Source organism: Glycine max, chromosome 4 (assembly GCF_000004515.6).
Source record: "Glycine max cultivar Williams 82 chromosome 4, Glycine_max_v4.0, whole genome shotgun sequence".
In the NCBI taxonomy this organism is placed as follows: Eukaryota; Viridiplantae; Streptophyta; class Magnoliopsida; order Fabales; family Fabaceae; genus Glycine; species Glycine max.
Genome location: NC_016091.4, coordinates 29,023,034 through 29,050,494, shown reverse-complemented (window position 1 = coordinate 29,050,494; position 27,461 = coordinate 29,023,034). Strand labels below are relative to the sequence as shown.

At 34.6% G+C, this 27,461-nt stretch overlaps 1 protein-coding gene across 1 annotated transcript; it reads left to right on the top strand.

Annotated features, from left to right (window-relative positions):
- The first annotated feature begins 22,401 nt into the window (after positions 1 to 22,401).
- Positions 22,402 to 25,447, top strand: LOC100305797 (uncharacterized). Its single transcript, NM_001249887.2, is given in 5 exon segments — positions 22,402 to 22,487; positions 22,606 to 22,697; positions 22,848 to 22,911; positions 23,423 to 23,519; positions 25,182 to 25,447. Coding segments are annotated over 5 exon segments (390 nt in total). The 5' UTR covers positions 22,402 to 22,429; the 3' UTR covers positions 25,261 to 25,447.
- Positions 25,448 to 27,461: the final 2,014 nt, after the last annotated feature.

Below are 27,461 nucleotides of genomic sequence, written 5' to 3'. Positions count from 1 at the left end.
GTTGTCACCGAGGTTTACTTGATGCAACCACATGACTCGAATTGTCTTCCTTTTTTGTTGGGTTTTCCATATATGTAGCAAGCTTTGTTCATATAACATATATGGTCCAACTTGAGGGAGAGTGTTAAAGATATGATTTGATGTTTTAATTACAATAGTTTAGTATGAGATCATTTCAATTATTACTCATTATTTTATTTCCTTATTTTGTAAACCTCCTTCAATATAAATAAGAATATTTTAATCATGTGTGGTGATGCAATCCTACCCCCCAAGGACATTGGATAGAAGACTCCAAGAAGATTGGGCCAGAGATGCAAGAGAAGACCTTAGGGTAGATTTTGGGCCTATGGGCTCAATATAAGCCCACTTATCTTTGTACATATTAGATTAGGATTTCATTATTTTTGGGCCTCGTATTTAGGGCTCCATAATGTAGGTAGGGTACCCTAGAAATGTAGGATTTTTCAACCCTTGTATTTTAGGACACCTATACTAGTTTTTGTATTAGGGGTAGTTTTGTAATTTCATATGCATTAAGTGAATATTTGATGTGTGTGTCGGGAAAAAAATTTAAAGCCCAATCCAATTAAATTTTAGAAGGGGAGGTGAAGAATTTCTTGTTACACCCCATTGCCACATCATATAGTCACACTTTGTGCATGTCCTTCATGCTTTACATGCCTCATGACACCTAAGCACACTTAGTGGAGAATCTTGGACTTGATCTTTGATTAGTGGGCTGAACCATAGCTAAAATTCACTAATCATAATTAGTGAAATTTTGGCTCCACAAATTCAATTTCAAATTCAAGTGAAATTTGAATAGAAATTCAAATTTCCCTCCAATTTTGTGTGACACTTAGGCTACAAATAGAGGTCGTGTGTGTGTATTTTTTGAACTTTGATCATTTGAGAATTACACTTCAAAGTTCAGACCTCATTTGAGGCATAAAATTTCATGCTCCTTTTCTCCCTTCACTCATCTTCTCCTACCTTCAAGCTCTTATCCATGGCTTCCTATGGTGGTGAGCTTCTTCTTGACTCATCTTCTCTTGAAGTGGCATCTCCGATCATCTTTCTTCATGATCCATTCCACTGCCATTCATCTTCAAGAAGCAAATGAATCTATTGATTAAGAAGATTCAAGGCCTACAAGCTCCACATGGAGTTACATCATGTGGTACCAAGAGCATCTTCGTCTAGATGATGTTCTTTTGTTTCCTCTATCTTTTTGTTCAATGAATTTACTTTAATTCCTTGTTATTTGTATTATTCTCCATGTATATCCTCCATTGTCTTGTGGTTTGGTTCTATTTAGAGTAGATTCAAAAAACTAAACCGATTAAATCTTAGATCTACACTTGTTCTTGCATTTCTATGGTTCAAATTTTATAGATCTACACTTGAATCATGTTTTTGTGTTGATTTTAGGTTCTATCATTTTTCAGTCATAATCTTCTTGTGTTGAACCTTTAGATCTAAATTTTCTTCCAAAATATTAATTATAAAAAAAAACACAAAAATCTATGTAAATCATTTTATCCATGTTATCTTTGAGTCATGTAGTCATAATAATTGTTACATTATGTTCTAAGTTTGTGTTGAATTTTGATTTTGTTGATTGAATTCTAGACACATTTGTTCATGTATTCTTGTCGTTCTTAGACTATCTTTTGAATTTTGAGTCTAATTCATGCATGTTATTTAGTTCATAACATGTTCTAAATCAATTCCTAGGAGTAGTCTTGTTGTTGAACTTTGTTTTGTTTTCTAAGTTTCCTATATGATGCCTATGAAGAAATTGAGTTGTGGTGCTGAGTTGTGGCTGGATTTGTGAATCAAAATAAGTCTTAAGCTCTCTTGAATTGTGTTATTCAAGAAAATTGAGCATAAGAAAACACAAATTGTAATTATCCAAGACTTAAGCAATTTAAACACTACTCTTGATTTCTAGGTTGAAATCACTGGTGTTGGCAGCTTGAACATACAAACTTGTAAAAATTAATGGGAATTGGTCACTGCAAATTTTAAGCTGAAATTTTTATTGACGTTTCTAGACATCTGGAAAAAAATTATAAAAAAGAACCAAGTGATTTGGATAAAATAAAAAAATACAAAAAATTACACAAGTTGGCAGGAAAATCAGTGTTCAGGAAAAAAAAGTGAAAGGGAAGTGTGCTTGTTGTTTTGGCTCGAAATTTGTTATATAATTGGTTCCTATTTTATACCAATCTTGGTTATTAAATTTTAATTGAAAATAAATGTGGAAAAAAGTGCCAAAACTAGAGGTTTCTTGAGTCTTTTTTTTATAGTTTTTTTTACTCTACTCTAGAGCCCTTCTAGGTTTTTCTTTGAGTCCTAGCTTTGATTTTGTGTGCTTTTCATTGCTTTAATTGTTGAATAATCCTTGAAAATTTGTCTTGTTAAAACTCTATTGTTTTTTCTTTCATTTCATTTTTTGGTCTTTGGTTATTGCTTGTCTCTTTGTTTCCTTATTTGTGAGTTGCCATATAGGGAATTGGAAAGGAGGAATGATGCCATCCCTTGAAGAATTTGTGTCAAGAAGAAAGGGGCCAACCACCTTAAAAGCTATTGGACTAAGAAGCACTCCAAATTGAGTGAATCATCAAAGAGAGCATAACCACCAAAATTGAGGACCGTTTTGTAATTTTGTAATTGGCAGTTTACTTACCTTCATTGCTTTCAAGTTTTGTAACAAAAAGGTCTTTCATTGGAAGTGTGTTGGAAGCCTCTAATAGGTTACCAAACTTCCATTTGTGTTAATAATTTTAGGCAATTTTCCCTTAGGATAGTGAGTATTCTATTGGGAACCTTAAATGTGGTCATCCATACACTTCTAGGATCCGCCTAGTTTACATTTCTTGCACTTTAATTTCTTGCTTACTTTTATAGCTTATTTTCTTTACTAGTCACACCTAGTTTATCTTGTAATTACATAATACTTTCTTCTTGCTTATCACGCTTATCTTGAGTTCTTTTGAACCCTAACTTTTACCTTTTACAAACCCCTAACAAGAAAGAACCACAACTTAGGAACCAACATGAGTCACCATTCATCTAGTGTTAATGGTGAGGGTACTAGTCATAAGGATCCTTTATCTAGAATCTTAAATGAGTTTAGTTCCCTCAAGTTACGGAAAGAAAAACTAGAAGGAAAATAAAGGGTAGAAATAAATCAAGATAAGCGAGAACAAATAAGAGAAGAAGAAAGAAGAAAAATAATTAAAGAAATGAAAAGAGAAAAACATGCCTCCTATAGTAGTCATGACTCTTGCAAGAGTTTAAGTAAAGAACTTAGTGACTATTATAGAGGGCGCCATAGTTCACATACTAAACATCATTCCCAAAGAAGAGAAAAGGATAAAAGGCCTTAAGAGGTTAACATTAGCCTCCCATATTTCCATGGAAAAGATAATGTTGAGGCCTACTTAGATGGGGAAATGAAGGTTGAACAACTCTTTGTTTGCCATCATATTAGCGAAGAGAGAAAAGTTCCATTGGCTACCCTTAGCTTTCAAGGGTATGCCCTCTATTGGTGGACTTCCCTTGTTAGGGAACGAAGGATTCATGGGTATCCTCTAGTAGAGTATTGGAATGATCTTAAGAGTGCCCTTAGGAAAAGGCACATTCCCTCATTCTATGAAAGGGAGCTTATGGACAAGTTCCAAAGGCTTAGACAAGGGAGTATGAGAATTGAAGAATATAGACAACAAATGGAACTACTCCTTTTAAGAGCTAGAATTAGGGAGGAGGAAAGAACAAGCATAGCTAGGTTCCTTAGTGGGCTTAATATGGAAGTGAGGGACAAGGTTGAACTCCTTCCATATAGGGACCTAGATGAGCTAGTCCAACTTTGTATAAGAGTGGAGCAACAACTTAAAAGAAAGACTTCTTCAAAATCTTATGGCTTTCACTCTTATCCAAGGCAAGACCAAGCCCAAGGAATTTTGAGGGCTACACCTTCAAAACCCAAGGAAAATAAGGGTAAGACCATAGAGAAATCCACCACTAAGACTAGTTCCCAAGAAAGGATTGGCAACATTAAATGCTTTAAATGTCTTGGGAGAGGTCACATTGTCTCTCAATGCCCCACAAAGAAAACCATGATTATGAGGGTTCAAGACATTTATAGTAGTCAAGAGGAGACTACTTCTTCCCCTTCCTCTAGTGGAAGTGAAGATGAAGTAAGGGGTGAAGAGTCTAGTGAGGAAGTCTATCCCCATGAAGAAGGTGACCTCCTAATGGTTAGATGGCTCCTTAGAGGTCAATCTTGTGATCTATCTCAAACCCAAAGAGAGAACATCTTTCATACAAGATGCAAAATTTTAGATAAAACTTGTTCTCTCACTGTGGATAGTGGATCTTGTTGCAATTATTGTAGCACAAGATTAGTTTCCAAATTGAACCTCACTATCATTCCCCACCCAAAACCTTAGAAACTTCAATGGCTCAACGGGAAATGGGAAATGATAGTTAACCAACAAGTGAAGGTACCTTTCTCCATTTGGACATATAAGGATGAAGTTAATTGTGATATAGTTCACATGGAGGCAGGGCATATTCTTTAAGGAAGGCCATGGCAATTTGATAGGAAGATCATTTACAATGGCCTAACTAATGAGATTACCCTCACCCATCTTGGCACTAAATTTGTGTTGCATCCTCAAACACCTTCACAAGTGGCCAAAGATTAACTAACTATGAAAGATAAGAGGGGTGAGGAAGAAAAGCTAGAAAAACAAAAGAAAAAGAAGGATAGTAAAGCCTTGTCTTCAAAGGCCAAGGGGAAGGAAAAAAGGAAAAGGATTCCTCCAAGAAGATTGTTAAGAAGCAAAATCATTTTGCAACAAAAGGTGATATCAAAAGAGCACTCCTTCTTAAACAATCTTTCTACCTTCTCCTATCAAGGGAAACATCCCTTAGCATTGTCATACCTCTTGAGCTTGAGGTTATTCCTTAAGTAAAGGAGTTGTTGGATGAGGGTTTGGGTCGTAAGAGCTTAACTCCTTGTGCTTTGTTGGTGCCCAAAATAGGTATTATGAGGCATCGAATCCCTATGATGGGTGGTATGATGAATGTGTTGAGTAGAGAAACCCTCTTTTGTAAAATCACCCATGCATCCAACATCTTCATGATTCACATAAATAGGGACTCATTAGGTAGTTTTGTTCTTATTTTTAGTTTCAATACAAACTCAGTTGCTCATATGGGACACCTTAGGTTTGTTGTACCTTTTGGTAGGAATAATCAGCATTAAAATACAGAAAAAGGTATGTTTATTGCATTATTTTCCTTAATTTTTTAAATGGTGATCAAGGGGTTCCCATGGACCCTAAGAGAATAAAGGTCATTCTTGAGTGGCCCACCCCACCAAGTATAAGGAAAATTTGGGGCTTCCATGACTTAACAAACTTTTACAAAAGGTGTGTCCCATTTTTTCTATATTTATAGCACCACTCATTGATTTGGTGAGGAATCATGTTCCCTCATGGGAAGATGCCCAAGAAAGGGGTTTTCAGACCTTACCCTACTCCAACATGCTAATCACCACTAATATATATGTTATTATTCTTTTTACAGGTGTTGAGGGAAGAAGCTCCGAGATTCAAGAACCTCTGGATTTGAGGTCAAATTCTTTTCAAGGGGGAGGGAATGATGCAATCCTACCCCCCAAGGGCATTGGATAGAAGACTCCAAGAAGATTGGGCCAGAGATGTAGGAGAAGGTCCTAGGATTCTCATGGGCCTTAGGGTAAATTTTGGGTGTATGGGCTCAATATAAGCCCACTTATCTTTGTACATATTAGATTAGGATTTCATTATTTTTGGACCTTGTATTTAGGGCTCCATAATGTAGGTAGGGTACCCTAGAAATGTAGGATTTTTCAGCCCTTGTATTTTAGGGCACCTAGACTAGTTTTTATGTTAAGGATAATTTTGTAATTTCACGTGTATTACGTGAATATTTGATGTGTGTGTTGAGAAATAAATTTAATTGAATTGGGAAAAGTCCAATTCAATTAAATTTTTGAGGGGGAGGTGAGCATTTGGTTGCTACACCCCATTGCTACATCATATAGTCACACTTTGTGCATGTCTTTCATGCTTTACATGCCTCATGACACCTAAGCACACTTAGTAGAGAATCTTGGACTTGATCTTGGATTAGTGGGTTGAACCATAGCTAAAATTCACTAATCATAATTAGTGAAATTTTGGCTCCAAAATTTGGCTCCACAAATTCAATTTCAAATTCAAGTGAAATTTGAATAGAAATTCAAATTTCCTTCCAATTTTGTGTGACACTTAGGCTATAAATAGAGGTCATGTATGTGCATTTTTTGAACTTTGATCATTTGAGAATTACACTTCAAATTTCAGACCTCATTTGAGGCACAAAATTTCGTGCTCCTTCTCTCCCTCCACTCATCTTCTCCTACCTTCAAGCTCTTATCCATGGCTTCCTATGGAGGGGAGCTTCTTCTTGACTCATCTTCTCCTTGAAGTGACGTCTTCGATCATCTTTCTTCCTTATCCATTCCACTGCCGTTCATCTTCAAGAAGGAAAGGACTCCATTGATGAAGAAGATCGAAGGCCTACAAGCTCAACATGGAGCTACATCATATGGTCTGATACGACAAGCCACGACAATATATAATTCTTATAGTGAGCACTATCATATAGTCCATCACAAAATCCCTAACCATTAATTGCTATCGAAAGCTTTCATTCATTACTAAAAAAATAGGCTTTTTACATCGGTTATTAAGGACTTTCAATATCGGTTACTAACCGATGTTGAAACTACGGATGTTAAAGTATCAACGTTAACATCAACTTTTTAAAAATCGATGTTTTCTTCTCACCAACATCAACATTCAGAAAAATCAATGTTGTCAATAATAAATAGATGTTGTTGTTTATTGACATTGGTTTCTCTACAATAGTATAGTGTAATGTACTTTAATTACAAACAAATCCAAAATAAAACAAAGTTAGAAGTTTCATCTGAATAATTTGAGTTCAAACTTGCAAATTTTGTGATTGTGCAAAATTCGTCCATCCATTTCCAATTTTTGTAGTCTTCCTCGAATGATTATAAACAATCCTACACTTCGTAATCCCTTCCAAGTTTAGATGGGTGAATCTTGCAGCTTCATAAATAAGTACATGGTATTGGCACATCATGAAATTAACATTAAATTCGTATTGATTAGAAAAAAAAACATAAAAATCTATGCATGAAAAATGATAGAACCTAAAATCAACACAAAAACATGATTCTAGATCTACAAAATTTGAACCATAGAAATTCAAGAACAAGTATAGATCTAAGATTTAATCGATTTATTTTTTTTAATCTACTCTAAACTGTTGGATCGAGTGGCCTCAGAATAATTAAGAAGGGGGGGTTGAATTAATTATTCCTAAACCTTTACTAATTAAAAAAATTACTCTTTTAAGGCTTTTACTAAATTGTTAAGAGAATGAGGAGTAGAAGAGAAACTTAACAGAAAGTAAAAGCGGAAATTAAATGCACAGCGGAAAGTAAAAGAGTAGGGAAGAAGAAAACAAACACACAAGAGTTTTTATACTGGTTCGGCAACAACTCGTGCCTACATCCAGTCCCCAAGCGACCTGCGGTCCTTGAGATTTCATTCAACCTTGTAAAAATCCTTTTACAAGCAAAGATCCACAAGGGATGTACCCTCCCTTGTTCTCTTTGAACCTAGTTGATGTACCCTCCACTAGAACTGATCCACAAGAGATGTACCCTCTCTTGTTCTCAGTCAAACCCAAGTAGATGTACCCTCTACTTGTACCACAAAGGATGTACCCTCCAATGTGTTGAGACAAAGATCTCAGGTTGTTAAACCTTTGATACTTTGTGAATGGGGATACAAAAAAATTCTCAGGCAGTTAGTCCTTTGAACACTTTTGTATAAGGGAATTGGAAGAATCAAAAGAATTTTCAGACTGTGTCGTTTTGAATTCTTTGACAAGGGAGAAGGGAGACACAAAAAGAATTCAGGCGGTTAGTCCTTGGTGAATTCTTTTTGGCAAAGGGAGAAGGGAATGAAAAGATGAATAGCACAAGTTTTCAAGGTTTGGAAAACTAGAAAACTTCATAAAGCTTTTGGTACAAAGAAGAAGAAGAAATTCAAAGAGATTCAAGGCTTGTAAAGGATTGTAATGAAATGATTGGAAAAGTATTCAAGATTGAAAGAATGAATTAATTGATTGAAATTGCAAAACAAAGCCTTGCTTTTATAGACTGTTCGTGTCTGGTCAAGAAGACAATTTAGAAGAGTTACAACTTTTAGAAAACCTTAAAACCAATTTGAAAAAGTCAAAAACCTTTTGAAGAGTTACATCTTTTGATTTTTTCAGAAACAGTCACTGGTAATTGATTACCAAATTAGTGTAATCGATTACACAAAGCTTTTAAGTGAAAGGATGTGACTCTTCACCTTTGAATTTGAATTTCAACGTTCAAGGGCACTGGTAATCGATTACCAAAACATTGTAATCGATTACAGCTTTTTGAAAATAATTGGAACATTGTAAATTCAGTTTGAAAACTTTTTCAAACTCATTTTGCTACTGGTAATCGATTACCATAAAAATCTTTGGTAAAGGTTTTGTCAAAAACTCATGTGCTATTCAAAGTTTTGAAAAAACTTTTTAATACTTATCTTGATTGAGTCTTTTCTTGAGTCTTGAATCTTGATCTTGATTCTTGAGATCTTGAATCTTGAATCTTGATTCTTGATTCTAGGCTTTCTTCTTGAGTCTTGAATTCTTCTTGATTCTTGAACTCTTGAATTGTTCTTGATTCACTTGAGTTGTTCTTTGATCTTTGAGATTTTTGTTCATCACTTTTGTCATCATCTTTTGTTGTCATCATTGTTATTATCAAAACACCTTTGAATCGCATTCACAATGAAGCCTTTCTTCTACATAAACAGCACAAAACCACAAGACAATGGAGGATATACATGGAGAATAAGATGAAGAACAAGGAATCAAAGAGAATTCACCGAACAAAAAGATAGAGGAAGCAAAAGAACATCACCTAGATGAAGATGCTCTTGATACCACATGGTGTAAGCTCCATTGGAGCTTGTAGGCCTAGGATCTTCTTCATCAATGGATTCCTTCGCTTCTTGGAAGATGAATGGCAATGGGATGGAGAAGGAAGAGAGAGAAGAGACACCACTTCAAGGAGAAGATGAGTCTAGAAGAAGCTCATCACCATAGGAGGCCATGGATAAGAGCTTGGAGGAAGAAGGAGATGAATGAAGGGAGAGGAAGAGAAGAGCACGATATTTTGTGCTCTAAAAGAGCTTAGAAATCTGAAGTTTAATTTTCAAATGATCAAAGTTCCAAAAAATGCACACACATGACCTCTATTTATAGCCTAATTGTCATACAAAATTGGAAGGAAATTTGAATTTTCAATTCAAATTTCACTTGAATTTGAAATTGAATTTGTGGAGCCAAATTGTGGAGCCAAAATTTCACTAATTATGATTAGTGAATTTTAGCTATGGTTCAACCCACTAATCCAAGATCAAGTCCAAGATTCTCCACTAAGTGTGCTTATGTGTCATGAGGCATGTAAAGCATGAAAGACATGCACAAAGTATGACTATATGATGTGGCAATGTGGTGTAGCAAGCAAATACTCACCTCCCCCTCTAAAATTTAATTGGATTGGGCTTCTCCCAATTCAATTAAATTTATTTTCCAACACACACATCAAATATTCACTTAGTGCATGTGAAATTGCAAAACTACCCCTAATACAAAAACTAGTCTAGGTGCCCTAAAATACAAGGGCTAAAAAATCCTATATTCTAGGGTACCCTACCTACATTATGGAGCCCTAAATACAAGGACCAAATATAATGACATCCTAATCTAATATGTACAAAGATAATTTGACCTAACCTTGGCCCATGGGCTCAGAAATCTACCCTGAGGTTCATGGGAACCCTAAGGCCTTCTTCAACAGCTCTAGCCCAATCCTCATGGAGCCTCCGGCTCATGGCTCTAGTGATTGGTCGCTTCCTAGGGAAGATTGCATCAGTTTCACTACTGGAAATATGACATACAACGTCGGTTATTAACTACATACAACGACAGTTTATATCTATCTTTGAAACCAACGTCATTGAAAGTTAACACTTTCAACGACAGTTACAACAAACTCATCTTAAAAAATATGCATCTTTCTAGCAAAGGACCGTCTTAGAAGGGTGTTAAGGACCGTCTTAGAAGGGTATCTTTCTAAGATGGTCCTTTGTTAATTGTGCTTTTAATTAATTGTTTTTAATATAATATTTGCTATTGGATATAAATGCATGTGAAGAATTAAAATTTCCCATAATCACTTGATAAGCTTAATATTTAATGGTAATTTAAGAAAAAGCCCAAGCCAAACTTCATTAATTTTAACAGAAACGCAAACACAAAGTAAACAGGCAGAAAATCATAAGACATGCAAAAAGTTATCATTAATTTTCAGTTGTTTTTAGACTAGCTGTTGTCTAACATGTGTAATGATGAGACAATGTTGAATACTTGTAATATTGTTTACATGTTGTAACAAAAGTATTTTGCAGAATGTCCCAAAAGATTTCTCTAAATCTTTCCCTCTCCCTGGTTTTGTACCTTCAGTTTGGACTTTAAGCTGTTGTAGTTGATAATTGGTTTGCAGGCTTTACTGACAAAGTCACAAATCTGAGAAGAATGGGTGCCTTTAACGCATGAGTTACTGGCACACACAAATTCATCATTTTATTGTATACAAAAATAATTACCTTCTCAATAAAGGCCCAAACCATATTTTCAATGTCTTGCATAATGGTATCTGGTTGACCATCTGCAATATCCCGAACAACATTATCATATTACACTCCAGATTTATAATGTAATAGTGCTCGGAAATTTAATTTTAACTTTGGTTGACATGCAAAAAATCAATATTAGAAACTCACCAACAGCTACTTTAGTAATCCCTGGAAGATCAACAAGAGTCACATTGACAACTGCAAAGTCAACAAATTCAATGCATGAAATGGGTTCCTAAATAATAATATTGAATTAAAAAAAAAAGAGTAACGAGACAAGAGCACAAACAAGTTGTATGTAGCCAAGGCAAGTAAAATAAGTTTATGCTCTCATAATATTGACAATTTGAAAAGTAACTCATATGAGACAGGCTGAGACTGTGAAGTAAAAGATAGTAGTTGTTATTCAACTCCAGATTTAAAAAAGAGTGGTAGTTACTAGTTAGTAGTTGCACCATCAATACTTAAGTTATTTGATAAGAAAACCAAATTGCCCAATACTTTGGGTTTAGGACCAAAACAAAGCAAACATAAAAATGATGCACATTAATGAAGTGCTAAAGTACAACATAATTGTCATTGTATGGTTTGTATTCTGCAAGTAAATAATCATTGATAAAAATATAGCAACAACAACCAACAAGATGGTAATAGGAAACAGACAATCAACTGATTAGTTTAAACTTAAAAATAATTGAATTATGGATGTTCTTCGTTCTCACAACCTTGATAATAAATAAAATAATATTTTATTGCTAATATTTATATCTCACCATGAGGGGAGTAGATACTCAGATGGATGGGTACAGATGAAATACCCTTATTGCGACTTATTTCTCTATTAGTCTCATCAGCAATCTCCTACCTAACAACAGCTATAGAACAAGACAAAATTAGTAACTACAAAACAGAAACATAAACATCAAAACATAACAACATAAAATAAGAAAACTAGTTGATGCAAAAGTCATCAAATGCAACATTTGAATATTTGATAACCTGCCCCCTCCCCATGAAAGAGAACAATAATTAACACTCGCTTCTGGAAATGATCATAAGCTGCATTTACTTTTAAGATATTAAGATAAGTTACTTGCTAATTGCGTCCACACACTGATGTTAAGTGTAATATACATTAAACCATATGTATGCGAAAATGTTTTATGTAACAAAATACCAAAATCAATAAATTTCTTCCTTGGAAGGTGCATAAATTCAACGTATTCTCTCCCTTCATCAATCTTATGAAGCTGCAAAACAAGAGGACGCCGAGTAACAATCCCTACATAAAACAGTGGTTCAATCATATAGAAACTCATTAAAGGGAGAGAGCAAGAGAAATAATCATAAGTCTAAGTACATATATTATAACAGACTCAATTACCAGAGGCACGAGGTAAAAAGTCCTTCCCGATAACACTCTCTAACACTAAAGATTTCCTAGAGCTCTGCAAATAAAAAATAATGGATAAATTTAAATCGTATATGTTTATGACTACAAGAAATATAAAATGGAAACATTAAAATTGATCCAAAAAAATGGTTAGCAATTATTTGTAAAGAAACGTGCAATAAATGACAGAGAAAAGAACCTCGAATCTAACATTAACAAATTGAAAAATATGCTTTTAAAATAAATTTAATCCAACTGATGTCTTGGGTGAATTTATGCAAGACATTTAATGGATGCCAGTAACGCATGCCAACATACACTTTGGCTGGGACATTCTTTCACCAAAGACATATGCAATACTCTTCAGCCTGTGGACAAAACCATCAAAAGATCAAAAAGAGCTACGTAGAACAATGAGGAGGAAAAACAAAGACATTGAATATCTAAGATTTTTAATTCACTATTGGTAAGTAAACTGGCCAGTTCCATATTCACAAATACCTTATTTTAGAAACTGGTGATTCAACTATAACTGTTGAAGAATCATAAATAAGGAGTACTGAAAAACATATAAGCCTTGTTAAGTTTATAACCCAAAACCCAAAACATATAAGTCAACTGAGACAAAACAAATAGTTAGTAAATAGTGCATGCAACAACTAATGCTAAAAATGGTCTTTTGGGAATCTTTTAACACAAGTTTAAATGTTGGTCTTGTTGGTTTGTCCTTTGCCCATAGGAAAGTTCCATAATGAATTAGAGTTGTGAAGGAGTATGTACAATGCAACAACTGAAGGTAAAAATTGTCCCAATGGGTTCAGTGTCAAAGTCAATGTCCAACTACAGAATAGAGTGTCCAAATTAGAAGGTGACAACAAGTTTTGAAATGCATACTAGAAAATTGAAAACAATTTACAAATCACATATTGTGCCAACAAGGGCATAGGCAACAACAAAAGGAAGAGAAGTAAGATAATTAGCTCTTGTTAATGGGTGAACTCGACCCTCAAAGTTCCTATTTCCAGACAGTACAACTGCAACTATTATATCTGCAATATTCAGAAAACTAATGCTTAGGTAACCTCGGAGATTCACAAGTGAGTACTAAGAAAAAATACCATTTACCAAAGGAAATGTACCATTTTCGGAAATTGCAGATGCAACAACTTCATTAATATCCCCTGAATTTCCAACGCACGTGGTGCATCCTTACCCAACTATATTAAACCCTAGCTCATTCAAATACTTCTGCAAGCCACTGAAAGCGCCAGGAGCAATTCAGGAATGAAGACAATTTAGCAACATAAATATGAATTCCACCATGTTATGGATTTAAACACTTGACTATATTCTAAAGAATACCTCCTCTGCAAATACTTAGTTACAACACCAGAACCTGGGGCAAGGCTTGTTTTAATCCATGGCTTCACCTAATATTCAATATCAAATTGTGAAACAATTACAAACAATTAGCAACAAAAAACATTGGGCAAAGGGGAAAAAATAAATCTCATCATGTATTTTATCAAATATGTATCTAACTACTGGACTGTAAAAACAACAAGAAGCCTAAAAACAATTGCTAGTGTAACTTCAACATTATTCATAAATGGGAAACCAACAAGAATACAAAGTTGTATGAGGTGCTACATTAGCCAAGACAATAATGTTATATAGATATAAATGCAATCAGACACCAAATGTAAAACCCAGATTATGCTTGTCAACACTATATCACATAGGCCAATTATGGCACTGGAGCATAGCAAGAGGCAAACCTTCTTGTTGGATTTATGCATATAATTTGTGCAAGCATATCATAATTGAGTAAAACCATAAAGTTATAATGATGAAGGTACAAAATGCAAAGCCATCTACTGACCTGCAATCCCTATTCACATGCTTTCTTTGCAACCAATGCAGCTACAAGCATTACGCTAGGATTTGAAGTATTTGTACAACTAGTGATAACAACATCACCGTGCCTAAGATGTGCTGGTGTCCCTTGGAATGTGAACGCTGCAACCTTATTATGAGATTCTTTTGGTACAACAAAACCCTGTAACAATATTATACAATTTGAACCACAAAAATGACCAAGGCTGTCATATGGCACAAGCCACAAAATACTAAAGGCATATCACTAGTATAAGTATATAGTCAATCGCACAATTCAAGTTCCTGGTCACAGATCTGCATGAATGTAAATTTAAATTTCCACCCTAGGTAATCAAAGGTGAAGGACATCCTTGAGGTGCTAAATGTTTTTTTTAACACCCATGAAGTAAGGGACCAAAACATGCACACTTCTCATAAGATAGCTATTAAATTAAAAAATAAAAAAGTAAAATACATGACTATTTTGTATTAATTTCCACATGAATTTATTGAATAAGCAGCTCACTCATTATAAAAATAAAATATTCAAATGAAATATAACATACATATATTTTTATTTTTTGACTATTTTACGACCTTTAGAATCACAAAAGTTAAATGGCTGGCCTCTTTTAGTTTCTTCTTTTATATAAATATATCAGTAAGGTGCTAGAGGTGCTCCTCATCTGAATTATTAAGATGCTAAAACTAGTCACTATTGTACCCTTCTAGCCTTGGATTAGTACATTTGAAGGGTGATTTCATGGTGGACCTCCCACCCCAACCACATGCAGGCACGTGCGTGCACACACACATAGATGCTGCTCCAACGACCCGCCTCGTCGCTACGGTATCCACACTCTAATATTCAATAATTTCATTTTTTTTATAAAAATAACTCCCTTAATTTTTGCTTATGAAAATAGAAGTGATTTTGTTACAACATAAATTCATCCAACAACACGCCATTACTTAAGTGAATATACATAATTACATAGAAACAATAATTTGGTACATGTCATACACATAACAAAAATTAAATATGTTCATATATATAATTAAAATTCCAATTTTACATCTTTAACTCAACAAAATAAAACTTAAAAACCAACTACGGAGGAGTTGATTACAAAACACAACTCTCTCCCAAAATAACGCCAACGTCATCACGTTGGCTCGACGGCTCCTCACCAGAATCTTACTCCCTACACCCTGCCACTGTCATTCTGCTCCCACGAACAAGGTTCGTGATCATCACAGGTATCAACCACACGATACAAAATTGCAAGGGTGAGTTTATTATAAAAGAACCAATACCAATTCCAAATAACCACAATTAGCAAGGAACATAGGCAAACATGATAAGCATACGCAACAATCATTATTCAACACTCATATCCAACAAATATTCATCATTCACATCCAACAATTACTCATCATCCATTCATGGACCCAATCAAGACTGCACAGAATGATGCATGCACCTGACTCAACACTCAGATGCAATGTGGTACGTACCAACAACAACCAAATCTCAGGAAATAGCCTAAGTGTGTCCACACGACACTCTCACTTAGGGAACTGTGCTGAGTTTGTCGAGACCACCCGGTTGTGCATTTAACAGCCCCCCTCCCATAGGTGATCAGCCTGGGAGCCCAAAGGTGTTCCCTACCAAGTGACAAGCCCCCTAGTACAAAGTACACTTGGCCACAGTTACTCTATTTCCTGTGTCGTATGAGCTATGATCACGACCAAAAGTAAGTGCCAAAGACCATGGACCAATTAAAGCGCCTAAGCATCCCCTCAGAAATGCTTAGATTCTCTAACCACGCTAGTTACCCACGTCTGGGCCATCCGAAAAGGTCAGTGCACTCTACCCCCCCATGACATACACTCCATACGACGTATGATCGTGGCCAAAAGCTAGTGCCAAAGACCCTGCAAGGTCAGTGCACAGTGCCTCCCATGAACATACACAACATGCACATGCCAATGCATTTCCAACATCAATCAACATTCCATTTCCATGTCATTCACAACATAAATATCATCTCATCTCAATGACGTTATCAACAACAACAACAACCTCATTTCATATTCACATATTGATCAATAATAACAATTCATGTTGACATGGTTTTTATTAACAACGTCATCTCAAATCAATATCATCATAATTATCATTATCATCACATATCAATTAAAATCCTCAATAGCAACATCAACAACAATTCAAACAAACACAACAATATCATTTCCACAAGCACGGTCTTCAAACAACACATTTCAAACAACCAAAACAATATCATTCGTCACAATACATACATACATACATACATACATACATATATATATATATATATATATATATATATATATATATATATATATATATATATATCGCATCCCATTAGTTAAAACATAATTTTCTTTGAAGAAAAATCAGCATGCAACAGGGACAGGCAGATATCCTCATAGTTAGGTTCCCTGACCCTGACTATGGTGTTAAAACGGTAAATTTTATAATAAACTCCCCTTACCTATCGTGAGCTACCCTGTGGATTCCTCGTCGTGTCACTTGAAGATTCCTTTTTGTCCTTGCTCTTCGATTCCACAGAAGCCTCTCGAAGAAAACGAAAGGTCAGATTAGGGTTTTCCTTCTCTACCGAAACCGCAAGCCAAGTTGGAAGATTCCGCTTTGGTTGAAGGGTTCCTCTCAGTGTGGGTTTTCAATGGAGAACAATGATGGTTTGTGGTGGCTAATGGTGGCCGTGGGTGATGGAGAAAGTGCTTGGAACTTTAGAAATGGCTTTGGAAGAAAGAAAGAAGAAGGAATGACGTTTTTCCTAAGCTACACGAAAACAAAGGCTGAAGTGCTTAAATAAGAAATGCTCTCGGGAACGGAAGCTTTGAGCACACTTCAGATATCTTCTCAAAGATCCCAATGGTCAGATCATGGACAAGTGTCTTGTAAAGTTGCAGACCAAATTTCGAGAAGATCCAACGGTTAACGAAGGCTGGGCAGCATTTTTACCGAGGCAGCTTCATGTAGCTTTCACTAGAAGCTTCATTAAGAGGCTTCCTCCAGATGCTTCCTCGTGGCTTCATTGAGAAGCTTTCTCAAGAGGATTCTTTGAGAATCTAGATCCTTATCTATCCACACCCCTCTATTAACTAAATTAACCTCCTTAAAAATAATTACGAATGAAAATAACGCAACAAATAATCAAACATCAAACATAATTAGTAATAATATATAGATATATATATCAGGGTGTTACAGCTGCTACTAAGACTGCAACGCCTTTTGAAAACTCATATTGGAAAAGTGGAGATATAAAAACTTCAACACTATAGATGGAACAGATAAAATAATAAAAAAAACACGACACTCCATATTGGATCGAATGGCCACGGAATAATTAAGAAAGGGGGTTGAATTAATTATGAACGTGTCTTGACTAATTAAAAATTTATCCTTCTTAATGTTACTAGATTCAATTAGGCTTTACTACTAAGTTATGAGAAAGTAAAGAACAAAAACAATAACTTAGACAAAAGTAAAGCAGAAAAAAAAGTGCACAGCGGAAAGATAAAGAGTGTAGGGAAGAAGAAGACAAACACAAGATTTATACTGGTTCGGCCATAACCCGTGCCTACGTCCAGTCTCCAAGCAACCACCGATTCTTGAGGTTTACAATAACCTTGTAAAATCCTTTACAAGCAAAGATCCACAAGGGATGTACCCTCCACTTAAACTGATCCACAAGAGATGTACCCTCTCTTGTTCTCAGTATAACAACCCAAGTAGATGTACCCTCTACTTGTACCACAAAGGATGTACCCTCCAATGTGTTAAGACAAAGAATTCTTAGGCGGTTAGTCCCTTGAATCTTTGTAAGGGGAAACAAAAGATATCTCAGGCGGTTAGTCCTTCGAAATGTTTTGTTTAAAGGGAAGAGGAAGAATCAAAAGAATTCTCAGGCAGTTAGTCTTTTGAATCTTTTGGCAAGAGGGAGAAGGAAGAAACAAAAGAATTCTCAGGCGGTTAGTCCTTTGAATCTTTTGACAAGAGAGAAGGAATGAAGAAGAAGAATAGCACAAGTTTTTGGTCAATGAACTTTTCTTGAAAGAGAAAGTATTGAACAAAAACTTTTAGAAAGATGAAGAGAAATGAAAGAAAAAAAATTTGTTATGCATTCTTTGAAATTTGTGCCATGGTCATATATTTATAGTCATTTGATGACTCAAGTTAAAAGTTGTGACTCTTGGCAATTTCTTCAAAACTAGTCACTTCAAAAGTTGTGACTTTTGTGAAAACTAGTCACTTAAAAGTTGTGACTCTTTTTGAAAACTGGTCACTTAAAAATTGTGACTCTTAAAAAATTTTCAGAAAACTAGTCACTTTAAGAATTGTGACTTTTGGTAATTTATTTTTCAAAGTAAGTCACTCGTAACCGATTACCATCATAGTGTAATCGATTACACATCAACAGATGTGACTCTTCATGTTTAAATTTGAAAATCAAAATGTTTAGAAGCACTGGTAGTCGATTACAAGTATTGTGTAATTGATTACACAAGTTTGAAATGATTTGAAAATGTTTTATCACAAGTTGTGACTCTTGAAATTTGAAATCTAATGTTTTAAAACATTGGTAATCGATTACATGATTATGGTAATCGATTACAGCTTTGTAAATCAGTTTGAAAACAATGTTCGCTACTGGTAATCGATTATTGTTTTCTGGTAATCGATTACCAGAGAGTAAAACTCTTTGGTAAAATTTTTATTTTTGAAAAATTCTTTTGAACAAAATTGTGCTATTCAATAGTTTTTGAAAACCTCTTTTAATACTTATCTTGATTAAGTCTTCTCTTGATTCTTGAATCTTGAGTCTTGATTCTTGAATCTTGAATCTTGATCTTGATTCTAGAAACTTTATTGACTCTTGATTCTTTGGCATCATCAAAATAATCTTGGAAGACATTGCTTCTACACTCCACAATGTTGTTAGACATCACATAATTGCTAACTGAGTACCTTACAAATGCAGTCAAATTTAAGCATCAATTATGTGTCCCCTCCTCCTTTTTTTGTTAGAATACACACTAAATAATGGTAAGAATGACATTTTCAACAAATTTGTAAGATCTTATAGCAATTAGGAGTTAATGGTAATCTAACAATTTTTTTATAAGAGAGGGCATGTGTAGCAAATGCCAAATATAAGGAATGGGAGAAAAGTTTACTTTTACTTTTAAGTGGCATAAACGCAAGAACTCATTACCTTTTTGGACCTGAGACACAGGGTTCTACATCCTCAAGATTGAGTTCAAAATATGATGAGTACACTGTCTCCACTTGGGGTTGTACAAAAGCAAAATCCCAGTCAGACCAGGTCCTTCCAGTACTATCCAAAAACAATACATGCATAGCATACCTCGCTGTAATCCACAAACATCTTATTTGCTCGTAAGTAGGATTCTATCTTAGAAACCTGTAAGAAATACATGTCAGCACATATAGACACACTAAAATACAATGACATAGGTGTTTACTTACAATCTCATCACTTCTGCCTGTTAGTCTCAAATATTGCAAAGTGACACGATCCACATCAAAGAAGCCCATGGTTACACCATACTCAGGAGACATGTTTGCTATGGTGGCATGATCTGCCAAAGACAGTTCATTCATGCCTTCCCCTGCATTGGTAAAAAGCAATTATCCAGGTAAAGATTAATCAGCTAGACAGAATGACAGATGAAGCTACAAGATATGATTGCATCATTTGCATAAATTAGTATTTACCATAAAACTCTACAAACTTGCCAACAACCCCATGCTTTCTTATCATTTGTGTACTGTCAACACCAAGTCAGTAGCTATGACACCATCTCGTAGTTTGCCTAATAATTTGAACCCAACGACACCCGGTAGGACCATGCTCATGGGCTGCAAAAATATGAGATAAATAAATATTTCTTACAATAACTTCTCCAATGGTCAAAACCACAGAGGTCTATACATTATTACAAACAATATGCATACTGTTAAAAGAAAGGAGAGAATTGGAATTTTTCAGAGATACTCAGAGAATAAATTAATTTCATTCTCTAATTTTAAAAGTAACTCAGAGGGTTCTATAACAAATTAGCATGCTAGTTTTACCTGGCCAAGCATTACAGCTTCTGCTTCTAATTTTAAAAGATACTCAGAGGGTTCTATAACAAATTTTAGAAGTTTAATTTGAGAAATTCAAAATATATTTAAGCTCTGAGAAACAAAGTAAAAATAACTAAGGGCTTTTGCTTTCAAAACATATTTCCTATTTTACATTTCAGTTTTCAAATAACATTGCATCTTAAGCTTAGTACCACTTGTTTTTTAAAAAATAACAATAACAACACTACTTTCATGACCTATGGTAATTTTCTCACGTTTTGAAATAGTTTTTTTTTTTCAAACATGTGTCATTTTGACATCTTGATTAGCATCCATATTAATACCTTCTTGGTCTATCCTTAAATCTTGTTCATCCATAACTAACTCTTCTCAGGTATAATGACAAAAAAAAAGTGTATCTTTTCTATGCTCATTATTATAAAAAGTATGTAAAGTTCAAAAGCAATAGGAATTACTCTTTGTTTTCTAACAAGATAATTTGGCATCTGCTTCAAACTTGGAAACCTTACTTTTAATTTTCCAAAACATCTTTCAATGTCATCCTTCAATGAAAAAAGTTTATGATCGAATAACACTTGTTTACCTCGTGGCCGTCCTCCATCACAAAAAACAAGCCAATGATATTAAAAAATGATTTATAAAATATTTTGAAATTTAGAGTAAGCTAGATAAAATTGATTTATAAAATAAACAATGCACTTATTCAATAACTCAAAGGTTAAAGGAAGAAAATTAATATTAAAAAAAATACCTCCATGGGGTTTTGGAAATTTATTTTAAGGAGTTATAGCATGTAAAAACACTCTTGCATCATTTGTTGTCCCTTACCAGCCAGAATTAAAAAAATGTGAATAACAACATATCAAAATCACATATGACCAAAACATTTTTGTGTTACCTTGATTTTTCTTTCGTGAAAAACAGTTTGTCTAGAAGCATAAATATAAGCAGGTGCATGTATATCATCAATAGTACCAATTCAATTCTACATATACAATATAGTTAGTATGATATGAAAATAAATGTGAAGTATTCTAAATACATGAATTGAAAAACTTAAAATAAGGATGATATTTTTTTATTGTTTACAATATAAGGATGTTAAGTTGTCTAACTTATTTGGAAAATTATTGTCATGCCTAACTTGCAAAATGCTCTTTGAACAGTTTTAAATCGCCTACAGTATGCAATAAGTGTTGAAATTGTTCAACAACTCAATTACGCAAGTTCTGAACACTATGATTAAGAACATCACAATTGCTTCCTCTATGCTAAACCTTTTCCGTCTCAAATTTCCGACATTCTTTAAAGTTTCACAATAATTCATAAACATGTCCTTCATTCTAAAATTCTCATAACATCTAGCTTTGTGACCAACCAAGATAGAGAAGAAGTGGGGACAAAAGAGTAGGTTACCAGAGAAATTAAAACGAGAAGAAAGTAGAGAGACTAAGATGTGAAACGAGAAAAAAAAAATTTAGATAATTTACAATTAATGCCACCATCTTTTCATATAGTTCGTTTCCATTTTTTTTTTGCAAAAATAGTGAAAACAATATTTTTATTTTGTTTTCAAAATTAGGTTGTTTTTTAAAAAATATTTTCAAACTTTCAACCAAACTTATTTTTACCATTTTATTTTTCTCTTCTCTCATTTCTCCTCTACTAAGCATTTTCACATTTTTATTTCTCACTTATTTTTTTTCTCTTTTTCTATTTCTCCTTCGCCATAAAAAAGGATAAATAATATGAACTCAACTTTTGTTGGATGAAAGAAAAAACATACTTGCTTAGTTTATGAAATCATTTTCCTTGTCTATATGGATAAGGCAAAATGCAGAGGTGAAGAGCAGTTTTACGCTAATGCCCACAAGTTTTGGCAATGAACTTGAAAAATTGTCGTTTTCCAATTTCCGGGGTTTGGAGTCAGAGAGGAACATGTCCAAGGGCATTTAAGTAACAAGCAGCAAACTCTGCCCACAGAGACAAAGGTCCTTTCCTTATCCTATTCAACTCGTGTTCGTTCGTTGTTACCATTACCAGCAAGTTAAAGAGTGTTTATTCAGAGTACTTGAATTGAGGTTCCGAATGGCACACTCTCTGAGTTTTGCTCCTATTTGTTCCTTCAAGTCCTCTTGCACACAAGGTAACTACTCTCTCTCTCTCTCTCTCTCTCTCTCTCTCTCTCTCTCTCTCTGTCTTCTCACACCTCTTGGATTTTGCAGCACTAAATATGTAACTCAATGTGGTTTTTCTTTTTATAGGGGCAATTTCCGGTAATTCGGTTGCCCGAAAGGCTTTTCAGATAAATGAGGCATGTCAGGATTCTAAGGCTCGAAACTTTCAATCTTTGAAGGTAGGTGAGGCTGGTTTTGGACTTTTGGTGTCCCATTTAAAACAGCATGCTTCTTGCTATCCAGTTATTTTGTCATGACTCAAGAGTGTTGAAAAATTCATGCATCTCGAATTGAAAGTTGAAACCCTCTCTGACGTTAATTTAATGCAGGCCGCGGATGGTAATCCAAGCACCAAAACAAAGAGTATAGTTTGTCCTGATTGTGAAGGAAATGGTAAGTGTAAAAATGTAGATTTTAAGTACTTTCGTTTCATGGTCTTTTTCTTGATCTTTCTTTATACGTGGGTTTAATGTTCATACCTTTATGACATGTCATGCAGCAACTACTTATTGTTCAATGCTTCTTTGTCTTGTTGAGAAATTTTAGACCTTTTCCTTTAAAATTGTCATGCCAAGTAAGTAGTGAAGGCAATGTTTTAAAACTCTATTAACCTGATAACTTACAACTTAAGTATATTTTGTACTGATATCACCTTAAGATATAGTGACAAAGTGATGCTTCATCCAGTGAAAACTTTGTACATTTGTTAGTTACTCATCTATTAGTTCTCCATTAGATAAGTCAGTTGTATGTGTATTTGTAATGCCAATAATTATCGAGGATGGACTTAGGCCAGTTGCTTTTGCCAATTATTTCAAAAGCTAACATACAATTTAAGTTTTTCTACTTTCATTAGAAATCTCAGCATTCAACTCACTTAGCTATCTTTCTTGTCAACTGCAAGGTGCAATATTATGCACTCAATGCAAAGGTACTGGAGTTAATTCTGTAGATCACTTCAACGGACAATTTAAAGCTGGTGGATTATGTTGGCTATGCAGGTATGTGCACTAAATATCACATTTCTGGTTTTGTCTCTTAATTTTAGTGTGAGCATGTGACTGTGCTGTTTTATGTGTTGTATGGCATATGGTGCTACTACCACACCATACTTTCCATTAAAAGAATAAATAGGGTTCATATCTGAGCCAATACAGCTCAAGAATGAAATCTATAATAATCTTTAGTTCTTAAAGAATATATAAAGGAATATCATCCTATCATTATCATGCTCATGGTCAACACAAAAAAATTATTTTTCCTCCCTATCAGTGAGCAATAAAAATAACTTTTCAAGGTAAGATTATCTCTACCAACCAGTTGAGATGCACAATGGCTGGGTATTACCAATAAATAAATAATTATAGTTAGATTTTACAAAGAGTTTGAATAAAAAAGACAAATAAAAGCTGAGGAATGTAATAGACAAGGTTGTTTAAATTGCACAAGCACATGATCATTAGCTAGCAATTAGAACTCTCCTGAAATCTACTTCTCAGCAGATAGGTGTATGCACATAAGTGTTAAAAGGTACATCCTTGCTGCCATGTAAACCAATCTTCAACTCATTATTATCACTATTGTTTTCATTAAGTTTAAATTGCCCCTTAGTGTTAGAAAACCAGAATAAAGGAACTCTTCTCAGATTCAGGAATTGCGTGATTGCCAGATGCCCAAATTGATCAAACCCCTCTTCAGTCAATGCCAGATCATTTTTTCCCTTAAAAGTCTCCAATGCATTAGCATTTTGTTTATTTACATACAGATAACAACACCTAGATTCTAGAAAAGTTACTATCTTGTGTACCTTTAACTCAGCTATCATCATCAATGTTCTCTACTTTTCCATCCACAAGTAAATGTGGACTATCGTGCTGATTTGAATCATGAACCCCATTTTTGCTTGTCAAACTATCTTCCATTTGTCGATGACAGAATTTTCATGGTAGAGCTTTAAGCATTCCTTCCTGACTGGAGACTTCTATGTTCTTTAGACATTTGTCTGACCTGGAAATCTATGCCTTGCCTCACATAATTCTTAACATGGATCCCAACATGACCATTACCGCTACACCTTTCCAGAAATTGGGACTCAAACTTTTCATCTAAAATCTAGCTCCATATCCAACAGAGAACCAAGTCAATACCACTTCATCCTCTAGTTGTGAGTATGAATCCTTCTCAAGTTCTCATCAAAGGTCATGCTACATTTGTGAATTGAAAGGGAATTCAACTTCATTTTTTCTAGACACAGAATGCATGAGGGAAAGCGGCTGATGCCAAACTGATTCTTCATCGAGTTCCTCCTTTGCTAACCTTAGATTTTCAGATGTTGTCCATGTTTTTTAATTAATGTTTGGATAAATAGTCATTTTCGTTTCTAAATGTGTAGAGCACTGACAAATTCGTCCTGGAAAGATGAAAATTCAAATTTTAGTCCCTGAAAGTGAAAAAAAGTGCAACAAATTCCTCCATCTGTTAACTTTTTAACGTTTTTTTCCAATAGTTGTGTGATTTTGGATTTCATCATTCCTTGAACTTAAAAAAAAAAAAAATCTCAGGTGGCTTTTGTGAGTGTATTATACTCTTTTTTGTTCAAATCTCTATTTGGTTTGGCTACAATCTAATTTCTATTCTATGCAACATATGTATGTTTCTTGCAGGGGAAAAAGGGACATATTGTGTGGAAGTTGTAATGGCGCTGGCTTTATTGGTGGATTCATGAGCACATTTGATGATTAGAAAAATAGCCCAGATTGGATATTTTAAGAATTGTTAATCGTTACAGCTAAAGAAAGAGAAAGGGAGTGTGGGGGACTAGGTAGCAACATGCATGTTCCTCTGTTGGTCTTTTGTTTTGAGTAATTAATGTTATACTTTGCCAGTTTTTTCAGTAAATGTAAGATTTTGTTTCCTTGATTATTGTTCCATGATTTTGATGTGTAACCGCAGATTGTACTTTGAATAAATTAAGCAATGATAGGAGAAATTTGGTTAAAACTAATGAATGGGACTTCACCATCGGCAGGGGGAAAACTGTAAACCCTAAATTTATACTTGAGAAATTTTAGTGTATATGTCTAAAATGCAAAAAAGAAAAAGTAAATAAAAATGTGCCTTTGCCTTTAATTTGGCATTGCTTTAAAATTAGTTTTTATATAAAATTTAAAAATTTATTTGATCAACTTAGACTTATTTGGTATAAGAATTTATTTGAGTAGTGTGTAACATTTTTCAAAACACTATTTTATGTAACATATGAGCCTGTAGGGGTTCTTATTTTTCTAAAAAATTATCCTCACTATCTTACCAATTATCATAGTTTTTTTTAATACCTTGTTATGTCATTTTATGCTAGCATTTGTTTTAACAACTAATCGTACTAGTTATTTGTAGTTAGCATTTCCTTTGCTTTATGGAACACACGCTAAATGGACAAAAATACCAAATGGGGTTCTTTTTACAAATTATTTACCTAAATGGGTTTGTTTTGAAATTATTTATCCCGTGGGTTTGTTTTTTTTACTACAATGTGCCTTTCCGAGGGGCGCGTTCCCCGTAAAGGTGACACGTGGCATGGTGGCAGATGACTTAGGACGCGTCCTGCGTACAGGCGCGATTGGTAGCGCTGTTGCAGTAGGCGCATTGGGTTGCGCTGGGGACCTAGGCGCGTCCAGCTGGCCCGTGGTCCCCCCCTCCAAGCCACTCTTCCCCCCCCCCCCCAAGCCACAGTCAGTGCTTTTTGTTTCGTTTGAAGTTCATTAGCTTTCGTAGACTGGACAAGTTCAACAATCTGTATTTAGAAGAAAAAAAATTAAAATCTAAATCAAGTCATTGTCTCCCGAATCAAGTCAATGTCTCTTAATTGTCTTATAAGCTATTTAACACGTTTAATTTAAATTAATAAGAAAATTGTATTATATATGTAACAATTTGTTGATGATCACTACTAAACTTTACCTAATTAGAAATGCAAATTGTATTATATATGCAAATTACACGGATGATAAAATGAAATAGTAATTTTGTTTATATTTTTTGTTTGAAAAATAGTAATTTTTTGTAACTTAATAATTTAATATTTGGTTATAATTATGTGTCATTCATATTATCGTTATTTATTTTTATTTATTTTAAAAGCATTGCACAATAAGATTGAAACGTTAAAGTGACAATGATATAAAATTAACATGAAAAAAAACCATACAAAGTACATGACAATGTTAAAACATGGAAAAAAAACAATACAAAGTACATGAAAATGCTAAAAACATGTGAAAAAAATGTAAACCCATTATTAATCAATCATCACTATGTCTGTGATGTCGTGACGAAGTCCCACATGGCCGGTCCCAATTCCTAGCTGCACTATCAGGATTTCTTCTTGTACGATTCGCCCTTTCATCCACTTGGTCAGCCTCGGCAGAGAAATCATAATGTAAATCGACCCTTAATAAGTCATCCATGTCGGGTATATTTCCAGGTACATTCCACGGACTACCAAGTGGGGCATTTGGGGTCAATAGTTCACCACTTTGGGTAAATGAAGGAGTTCCCATTGAAGGAGGAGAGGACCTAAATATGCCTGCCATATTGTACCCTGGTTGAAAATCATGTGGGTACGAATACATTGGCGGCATCTACGACGGTTCTTGGGTGAATGCCGGCGGTGTGTAATACATTCCATGTTGCCGTTCTAGCATCGGAGGGAAACTGTACGGTGCTACATCAACAGTTTTCTGACGTCACGCTAAGCCTCGAGTCTCCGCACTTCGCTGTAGTATATTAAACTGTTGATGTTCAAATTGTGGCTGAGAAGGGGGAGCATCTTCATGTGCCTCAAGTATCCTATCCTCTTCGTCAGACAAAAGAGTGATCTTCTCAATACATGGCAGTAAATCGTCAAAAGTACAAACCCTTCTCCCAACAGGCGACACCATAAA